At 39.8% G+C, this 15,304-nt stretch overlaps 1 protein-coding gene across 1 annotated transcript in view; it reads right to left on the bottom strand.

Annotated features, from left to right (window-relative positions):
- SLC24A2 (solute carrier family 24 member 2) overlaps positions 1-15,304 on the bottom strand; it is a 135,473-nt gene that overhangs the window by 54,483 nt on the left and 65,686 nt on the right. The window contains 2 exon segments of the mRNA XM_072988874.2: positions 3,149-3,257; positions 6,640-6,669. Of these exon segments, the coding sequence (XP_072844975.1) occupies positions 3,149-3,257; positions 6,640-6,669 (139 nt within the window).

The raw sequence follows: 15,304 nt of genomic DNA, 5'->3' as shown, positions 1-15,304 counted from the left end.
AGTTTGAAATGGAGGATTCTCCAGTCCTCTTAATTAAAAGACACAAGCTAGAAACATAAGGTTTTGTACAGATACTGTACTAAGTTTCCAAAAACAAAGAGCTAGATAGGTTAACTGGCTATTCTGGTGGGGAGATTTAAAGAGATCTAGTTAAAGGTAATTACTTTTTCTATTTCATCAGTAACAGGCTGATTACTGGCTTGAATACTGGAGTTGAAGGAAACAAAAATCACAGAGGTGGGGAAGAAGAGCACTGTACTTGGAGGTGGGTGAGACTAGTGGGTTTCTAAGCCAAGCAAAGCTAGGCACATTTGCTAGTTCAAAGAAACCAGGATAGGCCAGTCCATCCCTGATGTGTTCATTCCTTTTCAATTTGCTGTCAGGAGCTACTGTTTTAGGTGTGCTTAGGATCCCTTTGTTTTGGTTCAGTCCCAAGATGTGCAATTGCTGGGATCGAACTAAAACAAATGGCTTAAGCAGACAGCAGAAGCCACTTACCAGATCTAGAAAATTGAAAGCTTCTTCTGCTCCTCTGTGGAGGAGGAGAGACATGAAGCAAAGGTTGTTTTTGGTAGGACAGCACTCATGTGTTTTGCTTTCAGCATGATCAGACTATAAGCATTTAACTACAAGGTATTAAGCTCCCTTGTTCCTCCAATATGCCCATGGCTCAGCAGATTGAAGTTGTATGGCTAGCTCCCTCTTTATTGTTGCCAAACATTAAAAAAAAAACACACACACAGAGGAGTGGAGAAAAAAGAGTCTTCACCTCATATCACTTTCCCTGGCCACAGTGACCCAGCTAATTTAAGAAGTGGTTGTTACTCTGCTACAGAACAGCATACCCTTTGGCTAATTTAGAATTTATTAATTTTGCTAACATGCAACATTATAGATTTTCCAGATCAGAACAGGAATTCAAGAGTGTGTCTCCTTTCACAATATGCAGTTTTAAAAATTACCCAACAATAGAGGGGCTGAAATCCTGTTGCTTAATATAGCAAAGTTGCACTACAAAGATTTCCTGAATCAATGGATCTCACAGAGCAGTTGGCTCACCAAATCCCTGCTGATTTAATGTCTACTTTTGTGTAATATACTACTGTAGGCAACAGGTTTCATCCACTGTGATCTAAATACAGTGTTAGTTCCAGCTAGAGGGGACTCACTGAAATCAATGGGTTGTGTATCAATAGAATGTATCACTACCAAACTTGTGACTAAAACATCCCTTTCATTTCAGTGGATCTCTTCTAGTTAAGATGCGTTTACTCTGAAACCTGTGTTAGTTTTTTAACATAGGAAGATAATATCATTTCTAATAATCAAGTGTGGTGTAGTGGATGGAGTGATGGACAAAGACTCAGGAGGCCTGCATTCGAATCCCTGCTTAGCCATGGAAACTCACTAGGGAAGTGGAACTGGTGAAACCACTCCTTAAATATCTCACCTACCTTGAAATCCCTATTAGGATCACTATAAGCAGAGCTTGAAAAATCCACTCATCCACTCATCTGTGACAAGTGAAAAAAAGGCTGCTTGATGAGCCACAACTTCCTCCCTCCCTCCTTGCCTCCTTACCCTCAGTCCATCTCTCTCTCTCTCTCTGATCCTGCAGTCCTCCCCTCCCCCTTCCCATTGCAAAAGGAAAAACAGCCCTCTTCTCGCGAGTTCAAGCAGCACATAGATATATAGCTATGCAGGAGAATGCAAAATACAGTGGTGCCTCACTTAGCGACGTTAATCCATTCCGGAAAAAACGTCGCTAAGCAATTTCATCGCTAAGCAATTTTAAAAAGCCCATAGAAACACATTAAAATGCGTTTAATGCATTCCTATGGGCTTAAAACTTACCTTTCAATGGAAATCCTCCATAGCGCCATCATTTTCGCTACCTCTTAAGTGAGGCAAAACAGCGGGCGGCCATTTTCTTTTTCCAGCGGCCATTTTGAAACCGCCGATCAGCTGTTAAAAAAGGGTCGCTTTGCCATGATCGCTTCCCCGCGATCATCGCAAAGTGAATTTTCCCCATAGGGACCATCGTTAAGCAATTGCTTTTGTGATGGCAAAAAGTCCATCGCTAAGCGATTTCATTGCTCAACGGAGCGATCGCTAAGCGAGGCACCACTGTAGTCCCATGCTGGAGAATATGGAGATTCCTTGCTCCCAATTTCAACGACCGATCCGGCTCCTTAAGAGGCCAGGTGCTCTTGCTTTGAGTTTTATTTTTGCTGGAGACGTTCAAAAGAAAGGCATTCAAAATACAAGCTTCATTACCCCACAGGCACACAGGTAATAAAGCAACCCAAGTCTGAGGGTATATTTATTTTCGGTTTGTATGCATTGTTATGTAGAAAGTGCCTAGTTTAAGTTTAAATTTAAGTTTAAACATAAATTGCAAGCTATAGTCATGCTGACTGGTGAAATTTCTGACTGGTGAGACATTCTAAAATTTTTCAAGCCCTGTCTATAAGTCAGTTCTGACTCAATGGCACAAAGCATCAACAGAAGTACTTGGTGACACATGAAGACAGAGAATAAAAGAGTAAAACCATTTTCTTTTACAATGTTGATTATCAACTTCAGTTGTAATAAGAACAAATTAATAGATTCTCAATCTCAGGTACTATGAACTTTCACAATTAGAAAGAGATTTAGAAAGCTTTCTTCTTCACAACTAGAGCTTAATTTTCTTGTGCTTCCAGCACAGTGCAATTTTTTGCAGTCACCTGAGTTTGGAAATCATTAGAACAATCAATATCAGTGGTAAAATATGACTAAGTCATGTTTCTGGAGAAATGCAAACTTTGCCAACATAGACATTATTTTGGAATACATATTTATCTGCTGGAAATCTAAGCCACAGCATCAGAAGAACATACACACACATGCATGCCGGGCTATATTTACTTTTAAACCAAGCAGAAGGAAGAGGGAAAATTTCACCAGGGCCTATGATAAATAAAGCAAACATTTCACTAAATATCTACGCATAGTGGGGTTGTAAAGGTGTGCATGTTCTACTAGGATTAATAAGAACACCCTGCAGAACTGCGCCCACAAAGAACAAAGAAGAAGAAATGTTGGCTGGTGAAGAAAGGAATTTACAGAGAGAACAAAATCACACAGAAAGTCATTACAGTGATACCTTCAGCAAGTGGGTCAAGGGTGTGAATCATAAGCTGGAAAATGCTGTTCCTCATTAGGCTGTTGTGAAGAGATGCAGAACTCCCACCACGCTGGAGCCGTGGCTTAGTCTAAAGAAGGGGGAAGGGAGAAAAATAGAGAGGGGGAGACTGTTTGATTAGGAAGCATAATAGCTTCATATATTATGAAAAGGTGACAGTGCTTTATAACATATATCAAACAGCTGTTCTTGTCTCAAGACAAAGGATTTATTTTACAAGGAAACCATATTTATGAAGTGGTATTCTGTGTCATGGCCACAGATGGCTATGTTGGCTATAGCATTCTGGGAGAAATGTTTTTGACCTCTGTATTGAACTGATACGTGGATGTGGAAACAGATGGGAAGAAAGCCAAGTAACAAACAGAATCCTGACAAATCTATAGAATGTTGATGATTCTTGGTTCCTGAGAATTGGTGCTTGGCAGAAGCATCTGATTCTCCAAGATTTCAGAGCCCAAATATGAGGCCTAGGAATGTGACACAGCAAAATGGTGTGTAGCAGTCAGACAACACGGAAAACCAATGGTGAGTGTAAAGGCTAAGGTAACAGTGCTATCAAGAGCCTGCTTTCCAGATCCTGTTGGTTGAGATTTGTAGGTTCTAGTCCATAGTATTTAGATTGTTCCATAGATTCCACATTACAATCATTAATCCAGGATAACTGCAACAAATGCAGTACATGACTCATCAAAATCCCACCTTTTGCCATGTTTCACTGCAGTTTGCAGGGTTCAAGTGAACACAGAAGGAGGTGGGATGTTTTGTTTATTTATTTCTTAAAATCTCTTTGCTCTATACCAGGGGTCAGGGAACTTTTTTTACATTTTACCCCTGAAAAATTTATATACACTGACATTACCCCCTTGATTTGAAAGGAAGGAAATCATACATTATTTGAATTCAAAATATTATTGAATCTACACAGGCTGTGTACCGAACTAGGAGGATATATCATAAGTATCAATGGCTGCCAGGCTATGTACCAAACTAGCAGGATTCACCAGATTTGATAAAGATGTGCACTATTTTTGCTGGAACACATTGCACTCCAGCCATGGGGTGGTATAGGGAGTAGTAAGGTGTCCAACGTGCCTAGCAAGCTGCATTAAATTTTTGCTAGCTCGCACAGGATTTAATCATCATCAGTGGCTGCCAGAGTGGTGCTAGCAATGACATGCTTGCTAGAGACAGCCAACACATGGTTTTCTATCAGTAATATCCAAAGGTACAAGGGTATTCTCGTTAGGGCAGACTTGTAAGATGGAGAGTTGAACACGCCTAGCTGAGCTATGGGACTCTCTCAGCACATTTTAGGGTGTACAATCTCCTAATTACTCTCTGTCCGACCGATCAAGCATCCTCTTGGGGAGCTGATAGCTGACGGGGGGGGGTTTTCCTACCACTTTAATCATTCTGTGTGTGGTGTGCAAAAAGGAACAAAAAAAGGCTAAAGGTCATGTCACCCACCCTGGTGCCACAGCCCAATATCAAAGACCAGTGCGCTTTTTTATCATCATCAATGGAAAACTCAGCAGTGGCCAGAGGATTGGAAAAGATCAGTCTACATCCCAATCCCAAAGAAGGGAAGTGCCAAAGAATGTGCCAACTACTGTACAATTGCACTCATTTCACATGCTAGCAAGGTTATGCTCAAAATCCTGCAAGGTAGGCTCTGCTCATTATCCCCAGGATTTTCATTTTTACCCCATTTGGGGTAATTAACCCTGTTCCCAGACCACTGCTCTATACCATCACTTTATACCCCAGTGTCAAGCGATCAGTGTCAAAGAGATGTTATAACAGAAGCTGAAAATATTCCATCTGGGAAGCAGCATTTCAGATTTCAGTTATGCTGCATTCTATTCCAGTGACTGTTTCTCCCTAAAAATCCCTGGGAAGGTGCTGTGGGTAAAGGAGAAATAATTTTTCCGTTGCTGCCCACATGTTTCAAAAGAAAAGGCTGTAATTTACATATCTGGGTTGTTTGGAATTACAAGGATGAGAATTTAACTCAGGTACCTGAGTAGCCAAGTACCAAAGATTATCATAACATGCAGTTGTAAGAGTGTTTCATTATTATTCCAATAGAGCTAACACAAGATAGCAAATGTAAAATTCTGCTAGTCCAAAGAAGCGGGGAAGGAGTCTATATATAAGAATGGTTTCTCCAAATAACCTGTTGCTATTCATCGGGAGAAATGGTTGCCAGCACCAGAGGTTTGTAAAATGAACATGAGTTAGCCATTGCAATTCAATAACAGGACAGATGCCTTTATTCTGGCAAAATATCAATGCAAGCCTTGGCTTGTAATGAGCCAAGTAATTCTTTTTCTCTGCTTTGGAGCTGGACAGATGTGAACAGATAATCTAAGCCAATGGTCACAAACATTGGGTCCCCAGATGTTCTTAGACTAAAACTCCCAGAAGCCTTCACTAATAGCTCTGCTGGCCAGGATTTTTGGGAGCTGTAATCCAAGACCATCTGCGGACTCAAAACTGAGAACCAGTTGATCTAAGCAGTTGTGTAGTAGGCACCTCCTTGCCCAAGTCCAAACTCAGGAATCTGGCTGGGGACGAGTTTGGCTGCTGTGTTACTGATGTGGCTTGAACACTTCACCCATGCAGCTCCCCACCACTTTTTCCTGCTCTATAAAAGGAAAGGAAAGGAAAGGAAAGGAAAGGAAAGGAAAGGAAAGGAAAGGAAAGGAAAGGAAAGGAAAGGAAAGGAAAGGAAAGGAAAGGAAAGGAAAGGAAAGGAAAGGGGTGAGTCTTGGCCAACATGGAGCTGGAGCAGCTGGAGCTTCCTGGCTGAATGGTAACTAATGTCTCCCTTAATGCTTCCTTCCCCGTTCCTTTGGTTGTGGAGCTCAGAGGACCTGCACCAAACTGGACCATACTTTCCTTTCCTTTGGGAAGGGAGATAAGGGGGCCTTCCTGGCTACTGCGCAAGCAAGAAGGGCAGTGGTTCCTGCCCAAATGGGTACTCAGATTGACAGCTTTGACATCTTGGGTTTCTCAAGGGAAAGGGAGAAAACAGGGGCTCCTTGACTGAAAGCCAACAAGGGGAAGTGGAAAGGCAAAGCGTTACAATGTGGAGCTTGCTGATGAAAGCCAGACCAAAACACAGGGTCCTGGGTACATACATTCACTTGCCACTAACATCTATTGGCCAGCTACCATTGTGCTTCTGGAAGCAGTTTTGTAAGCACAAGAAGTAAGGGAAGAGTGTCTTTTCATTTGCATCCTCCCCCATGTTCTCTAGACTCTGGAGGATTGAGAAAATGCCAGAATGGACTCCAGGGGAGCATTGGAAATCTTGATGCAACTATGATTTTAATTTTATCTCTGGAAAATTTCTACAAATTCACAGATTTGCCATTATATTCATACACACAAATAACAAACACCTTTTAGCAATAAGGAAAAAAAGTATACTGGCTGCTGCTTACCATGAGTGTCTGTTCATCTCCAGCATTAGACTGCACAAGAGGAGGAGAAAAGAATAGAATGAGTAATAAGGCATGCAAACATCTTGAGAAACAAGCATTCAAAACAAAGTGCTAAGACAACACAACAGTAATTTGCGTGGGTCTTTCTACCTGTGTGCTATTCTGCAAATATATAAATATGCTAGTGTAAATTAACTAGAAAGAAATCTCATCTGAAAGCTATGGAAATGCATGTCCATAGAGAGGTGTAACAAAAACAACTGTGATTTCAAATGTACTGTATCAGCCCTAGTCAATGTAGCAAATAGTGGGTTCTTATGGGAGTTGGTATACTCCAGAAACATTTCAGAGGCCATGAGAGCCCACCTCAGGACTATCCAACTCAAGCTAAGAGAAGTTTCATACTTTCATGTGCACTCAAGAATATTAACTGGATTTGTTAATGCTTACTTTTAACAATGGCCCGTAGACTGTGTTGTAGTGGTGTGCGTTATATGGATGCATCATGCAAATTAGGTACACGTACGCACGCACACACACAGTCCCCCCCCCCCCCGAGGACACTCTTGCATGGAACTCAATCTTATGCATGATTATTTAAAGTAAGACCATGGAAAATTAAAGCACTCTTAAAAATAAGTGGAATAGCTTGAAAGAATTATGCTGGTTGTTCTGGAATTCTGGTAAATGATGCTGAACATGCTATCGACATTAAAAGTCAGGACAACATCCTTTGATATTAAAATAGTTTCAGAGAGGCAACAATTTGGTAAGACCATAGCAAGAGTATGGAAGGGGACCTCCTTACCATCCTGAAGCTTTCACCGGCTTCTCCAACAACTGTTTTTAACAGAAATAATCTAATTTGGCCTTTACACTGCAGGGAGAAATGACATCTCTGCACCTTATTAAAAGGTCTGTGACTGACAAACAACTCCTTGTTCCACCATCCCACACTAATCCAATAAAAAATCTTGCATGGTCTAGCTGGAGTCCCATTCTTATTGAAGGGCCAAATGAATACCAAATACAACTGGCTTAAAGAAAATAATAATGCATATCTCTTCTAATACAACAAATGTTGCTTAATTAGTCCACTTCTCACTCCATATCAGCACACATTATACCTTACACTACCATTCACAGTGGAAATTAGCTACTACTCCTTTTTGACACAGATCAAGATTAAATACAGTATCTGAAAATAAATCCTTTAGTAAGTGATTTTCAATAACCAGAGTTAAGTACAGGACAGCCAAGTATAAGCATTTATTTTTCACATCAGCTAAAAAGGAAATGAAAATTCTTGTTCAATACTTAACTAGTCATCTCTCTCTGAAGACAGATAGATTTTATCACAGCATGACATAGAATTCATATCAGAATATGAAGCCTTTGTCTGTAGGGAAAAGGACCACCCCGTGTTTCTTAGGCCAAGGAGGTCTTGCAGTTATTCTTGCATTTCATGACTTTCAGCAAGTATGCCAGTGTGAAAACACATGCCTTGTAGTATGTGTGTGCATGTAGAGTGTGTGTGTGAAATAAACAGCTAACCTGAACAGTAGTTTATAGAATTAATGTGTGAGCTTAATTATAGAGTTGTGAGCACAAATCATCCCACTGCCATTCATGAAATGGTCCCCATTCTGTACCTAACATCCTTACTGTTATAGCCCCAAACACTGCTCTTGTTGTCTTCCCTGACATCTGTCAGCTGAGGACTGAGCTAATCAGAGCATCCAGGTTAGTGACTTAATTGTGAGATTTCAGGATCCCTACATTGACTCTGTGGACCCAAGATATCCTTTTTGTGGGCTTCTAGAGCAGCGGTCCCCAACCTTTTTGGGACCGCAGACTGGTTGAGCCTCTGAGGAAGGTGGCCCCCCAGCAGGTGCGTGCTCTTGGGTGCATGCGTGAAGGGGTGGGGGAGCAGTGCTGGCACGCGTGCAAAGCAGCTGTGGGGAGGGGAGAGCATGCAGGGGGGTGGGAGGTCTGTTTTCGTGGCCCAGTCCAGCTTGGGCCATGGACCGGCACCAGGCTGCGGACAGGGGGTTAACAACCTCTGTTCTAGAGGACTTTGCCTCATGAATGTGAATGAGTAAACACAGTATCTTTATAGCAAAAGTGCCTCCCAAACCCCTCCAAAAATAAACAGTAAGGCCACCTCCGTTGCTGAGGCTTTAAGAAGAAAAAACTCCAAAAATAAACAGCAAAGCCACCAACAATACAGCACAGAAACATACCCACCCCAGCCAAAACCCACCCAGAACAGTTTTTAAAAGGAGAAAACAGCAGCTTACCTCCCTGCAGACACACACACACGCTCACTCCGAAGCAGAAGGAGGCAGCTCCAAGCCTCCGACAACGACAATACACTCTTAAACTGCCGAAAGTGAAAGAGCTATAGTACAAATAAGCAACCTTGTCGCCACATACAGTTAGAAATTTGAATTGCCTGCCTTTTCCCCCTGCCTTTTTCCATTCGTAAGTTGAAGCTCCATTCACAAGTTGAAGCAAAAATTTGCGAGCGGAGCTGTTCGTAAGTCGAAGTGTTCGTAAGTAGGGATGTTTGTAAGTCGAGGCACCACTCATTTATAGTCACTAACATGAACTGAATTAAACTCTCCGTCGCTCTCTCCACCTTAATCCAGACCACCAAATGCCCATTTTTTCCTTCAAAATATGGAAAACATTTCTTATGTAAGCACAGGCAATTTTCTTTTATAATCTTATCTACAGTGTGCAAGATTGATTTGTTATCCTGCTGCATCATTATCTTATTTCAGAGTTTTCTGGGCTTCAGTCAGGTCTTGATTACTGCAAACCATTGCCCGACTATACAGTCAGAGTGAAATGATTTTAAATTAACAAAGGAGAACACCAAGTACACTGAGGATCCTAGTCATAGAGGGAGATACATGATTTGTTTTCCTAAAATAATAATAGTTAAACACACATAAAATAATTCATCAATATAAAACATGGGTCTACTGAAGGATCTATCCTACAGAGAATGTGTTTGCTGTTACCAAAAAAAGAATAGGATCCATATGAAATGTTTTGATAGCTGTTTTCAGATATGCTATAAGACCGTGAAAGTAGCATAGGTTGTGATATTGTCGCTATTCCTTTGTGCTGTCATGTCTTTTCCAATGTATGGTGACCCTATGAATTAGGAAGCTCCAAAAGATCTTATCAACAGTCCTATTTCAGGTTTTGCAAAAACTGTGGATTCCTTTTTGAAATGGAATCAATCCATCTCACCCTGGGTTTTCTTCTTTTCATGCAGTAGTCCAATTTTCCCAGTACTACTGTCTTTCACAGTGAGTCTTTTCCTTCCACGATGTGCCCAAAGTATGACAGTTTAATTATTTTTGCTTCTAAAAAGAGAGTTCAGGATTGATTTTATCTAGAATCCACTTATTAGTCTTTCTGAAGGTTCATGGTATGTATCTATTGAAGCGGTTCCCAACCTTGAGTACCCCAGTTGTTTCTGGATTGCACAGCTGGTAGTGAAGGCTTCTGGGTACTGCAATCCAAGAATACTTGGGCTAACCACGGTTGGGAACCACTGATCTATTTGCATAATCTCCAACACGTTTCTAATGTGTTGATCTTTTCTCCCTTTTAGTTTTCTTCACTACCAAACTGTCACACTGTATGTTCTTGGCTTTGGTTTGGCTAAAGAGACACTTTAGCCAAAATCTTGTTGTTTAACTTAGTAAGTCACAGTTGGAGTAGGTTCACTGAATCAATGAGGATTTAGGGTTCCAGTTATTCAAATGGGTCTACCATTACTATTATGCTAAAGTTAGTAGTAGGCTACTTAAATCAATGGAACTTATGGAAGAGTTGACTCACCAAATTCTGATTGATTCAATCAGTATAATTTACTATACTAAGAAACAGGACTTTGGTCACTGTTACTCTTAAACATAGTTTCTAGTTCACTCATACAAACCCCTCCAAGTTTGAGTCTTGTGATCTCTTGGCTGCATTCTCTATTTGGATTGATGATTGAAACAAGGCATAGGAAATCTTTAAACAGCTGTGCTGCTATCTTTATATATGCTGCTATCAGCATATTATTATTTTTTAGAGAAAATTCAGATACTTGGTGATTACTTGGTAAATAATACAGACATGTGAAAATGTTTCAGAAATAAAACTCTGCCTCTTCATTTGATCTGGCACATTTTCCTTACTTAATGCAAGTGTAAGACAATTAGCTCCTTTCCTTCTCAGAACACAGTTTCTCTATTGTTGAGTCAAGGGAGACAATGGATCCTGATCAGACTATAGCTAAGTATCCAAGTTAACATGCTCTGAGGATTGAACTGAAAATTGTCAGGCAATTGCCATGACAAATTCATGGACAAATTCTCTTAAAATTGCATACTGTATGTTAAGAAATGGGAAAACCTAAGCTCTGCTTAATTGCTTTTAAACACCCCTGACACTCAAAACTAACAAAGGGAGAGCGGGGAGCAAGCAAGAGAATTCCCAATACCTCTTGTCCATCATGATAAACTTATGAATGGCCCTTTCAAACAGAAAACAAAATCAAATTAAAATGTGACTGGATTCCACAAAATCTAAAACATACGGCTCAAGAGAACAAGTTCAAAAAGGGACTATCTATTAAATAAAATGTTTGAAACAATAATGATGGGTTTCATGGCTGGCATATCTGTTCTACGCAGAAATAAAAGTGGCCTTGGATTCCTTCGCCTCTGGCAAGGCACCTGGAAAGGATAACATTCCTGTTGAAGTGCTGTAAAGAGATCATCACCACTGAGCTGTATGAAATCTTTTGTCTTTGCTGGAGGGAAGATGGAGTACCACAGGACATGAAGGATGCAAACATTGTCACATTGTATAAGAACAAAGGAGCCGGGGCGACTGCAATAACTATCCTGGCATCTCTCTTCTCAGCGTTGCTTGCCCGTGTTGTGCTGAAGAGACTCCAAGTGCTTGCAGACAGAGTCTTTCCAGAATCACAGTGTGGATTTTGAGCTAATAGGTCCACAACTGAGATGGTATTCTCCCTCAGACAGTTGCAGGAGAAATGTAGGGAACAACGACAGCCACTCTTTGCTGTTGAAAAAAGGGAAGCTTCGAGACACTGAGACAAATACTATATATACTTTATCTAGTTCTCTTAGGGGAAGGGTAAATGGGGGTTCCTAAGAAAACAAAGTGCTAAAACTGTAATTACATAACATACCAAAAGAGTAAACAAAGAAAACAACTCAGGTAACGCCGACAAACAGGCAAACACACACAGTCTCTGCCTCCCTCCTTGACTCAGCACCATCGAAGGAAGGTGTGAAAGGGGGTAGAGGAGACAAGGATTTCCGTAGTGGGAAGAATGTTACAGATTGCCATATTTCAACACCCCTTCTCAAGATGTAACAGGAATGCATTTTGGTTACATAATCAATTACATCAACCATGGTCAATTCTGTTGGTATTTACATTGAGCATATTTAACATTTCCCGGAGATATATAAATTTCTAATTCGTCAGTGGTATTGTCAAAATATCCACCACCATTTCATTAGTAGGGTAATATTTGGTATCAATAAATCCCTTCTGGTATAAATCCTTCACAAGCTGACATTTTAGTCCTATTGCTCTACTTCTAGCTTTTGTACTTTCTGATTTACATATTGTAATACAGGCTTGATTGTCCTCAAACATCATTATGGGAATAGATTCATCAATCCCAAAATCCTTCAAGAGATCAAAGATCATTCCAACCCACTACATGCATTTGCTGCTGAGATACATTCTGCTTCTGCTGAAGACTGGGCCACAATAGTTTGCTTTCTACTAGTCCAATCAATAAGATTATTTCCATAATAAAACAGGTATCCATTGATTTATAGTCTGTTAATTCTCCTCCCCAACTAGCATCCATATATCCAATTAATCAAGGTTTGTCACAAGGTTATATCTTTAATTTTAAATCTTCTGTTCCTTTCAAATATCTTGCCACTTTATGGCACTCCAATCATGATGATTCTGTGAGCTCACTTTTCTGCTTAAAATACTAACAGCTGCTGTAATATCAGGCCTTCTGGTTTTACTTAAATAAAGGAGCTTGCCTATAGCTTCTTGATAGTGTTAATTTTAAGTGGCTGTCCATCTTTCAATTTTAAATAGGCTGGTTCTAGTGGAGCACTCACTGTTTTAGTTTTTCATGCCAACTGATTCAATAAAGTTCATGATTTTTCGTTTCTGACTTAAAAGGATTTTTCGTTTCTGACTTAAAAGTCTTTCAACTTCCATTCCAAGATACTGTTTTATTTCTCCTAGTTGTTAAATCTCTATTTCCTTTTTCAGTTTATCAGCTGTCTCTTTAATGTCCTCTTTATGTTGGCAGCATATTAATAAATCATCTACGTATGTTAGAATATATTGGTACTGTCCATTCTTAAGTCTCATATACAGTGGACCCTCTACTTAAGGAATTAATCCGTATTGGAATGGTGGCTACAATGCACTGAAAACCGATTAATCCCATAACCAGTGGTTTTTATTCTATTTTTATTCCATTTTGGTTTTTTTCTGTTTTGTAAGTCGATTCTCTGGCTGCAAGTCGAATCTAAATTTTGCAGCCACAGAAGTCTGTAACTCGAAAAGTCTGTAAGTCGAGCCGTCTGTAAGTCGAGGGTCCACTGTATAGAAAATGTTCAGCTTTCCCTTACTTAAACCCTTGGCAGTGTGGGAGATTTGTTAATTTATCATACCAAATTTTGGCTGATTGTTTAAGTCTATAATACTTTGTTAAGTTTACAAACAAGATTTTCTTGTCCCTTTTCTTAAATCCTTCAGGTTGCTCCATATAGATTTCCTCTGAAAGATCTCCATTAAGGAAACCTGTTATAACATCTAGATGTTCCACAAACATGTTTCTTGAACTTGCTACACTAAGAAGTATCCTAAGTATTGTATGGCTAATTACTGGTGCAAACGTTTTAAAATAGTCAACTCCATATTTCTGGGAAAAACCTTTTGCAACCAGACGTGCCTTATACCTATCCACACTGCCTTCTGGATTATATTTAATTTTATAAACCCATTTACTCCCAATAGCTTGTCTATCAGGAGGTAGATTTTTGAGAGTCCAAACTTGTCTCTCCTGTAGAGATTGATATTCTTCTTTCATGGCTTCTACCCATTTCTCTCTCTCTGAAATAGGTAATTTTAGTGATCTCATTCCAATTTGTTGGTTCCTTTATTATATGCAGGTTTTCACAGAATCCGTATCTTTCTAGAGGTTTGTTTTTATTAATTCTATCTGATCGTCTTACAGAAGTTGTTATTTCTGTTTCCCTTGGTCCAGTTTCTGCTTCCCCTTCTCTTCTGGTAACACCTCCAGAAGATTGACCTGCCAGTTGACCAGTGGTCTGAGCAGATAACCAATCAACCAATTCCTGTGAAACAGTCTCTATACTCTGTAGATCAGTTGTCATTATGGATTCATTTATCTGTTGCTTTACAAGTTTTTCATCTATATATACAACATTACTGTACAACATTTAATTTCACAAGTCTCAGGGTTTCAAATTCAATACCCTTTCCCTCCAATGGGGTATCCAACAATAATTCTAATTTCAGCTCTAGGATCAAGTTTTCCTCTTTTTTCTTTTGGGACATATGTCTCAGGGTTTCAAATTCAATACCTTTTCCCTCCAATGGGGTATCGAACAATAATGCCAATTTCAGCTCTATGATTAAGTTTTCCTCTTTTTTTCTTTTGGGACATGTGTATATGCTTTAGTGCCAAAAACCTTTATATGCTTTAAACCAGGTCTTATTCCAAACCATAATTCAAAAGGTGTTTTATCTGTTGTTCTACTAGGGACTCTGTGATGATTTGTGTTTTTATGTGTTACGAGAATGGGATATGTAGTCCTAAAATTGTCCCAATAGCATCCATCTTGATTTAATGTCTGTGTCTGTGGTAGGAAAATTTTACATGCTGTTTCAGAGAAGCTTCGTTCTCTGGTTATCTAGTTGCTAAGGAGAGCCAGAGAGTTACATTCCTGGTAGTCATAATAATTCTGCCACAAGACATGATAACAACTCAAGCTTCCAAGAGAAAGTTAGGCGGGACAACAAGACCCAGGAGGGGGTGTTCCTTATGAGGCATCCTGGGTAGGAGAAGGAAGTGGGTAGAAGGGAAAAGATGGAGATTGACTGAGAAAGGACAGACATGTGCTTTTTCCCAAAATGGATTATATCTTTTGAATGGAGCTTTTTGCCAACATGGACTTTTGGATTACAACAAGAATGTAACCTTCCTGAAGGACTATGGATTATGGAGTCACAGGATACGTAAGAAAGACAACGCCTATGCATAATTCTAGCTTAGCATGTTTTCTTGTGTTATTTTTCTTAGCCGGAGTTTGTGGGGTGGTCTGTCTGACTTGATATGGAAATGTTACTGACTGAAATGCTTTACTATAATCTGAATTCTGTCTAGAACTATCTTTCTGAATAAAAGCAATAATGTTTAAGATTGCATGCATTGGTCTCTTGTACAAACTAGCCTAACTAATTGGCCACGAATATTTTGCTACCATATATAGAGCCCAGATTAGCCTGAGTGTAAACTCATGGATTATCTGTGTTTGTTACTTTTTCTTAACAAAGG

The sequence above is a fragment of the Pogona vitticeps genome, chromosome 2 (genome assembly GCF_051106095.1).
Source record: "Pogona vitticeps strain Pit_001003342236 chromosome 2, PviZW2.1, whole genome shotgun sequence".
Taxonomy (NCBI): Eukaryota; Metazoa; Chordata; class Lepidosauria; order Squamata; family Agamidae; genus Pogona; species Pogona vitticeps.
The sequence above is the reverse complement of the archived record's forward strand: the minus strand, read 5'-3'. Positions and strand labels throughout refer to the sequence as shown.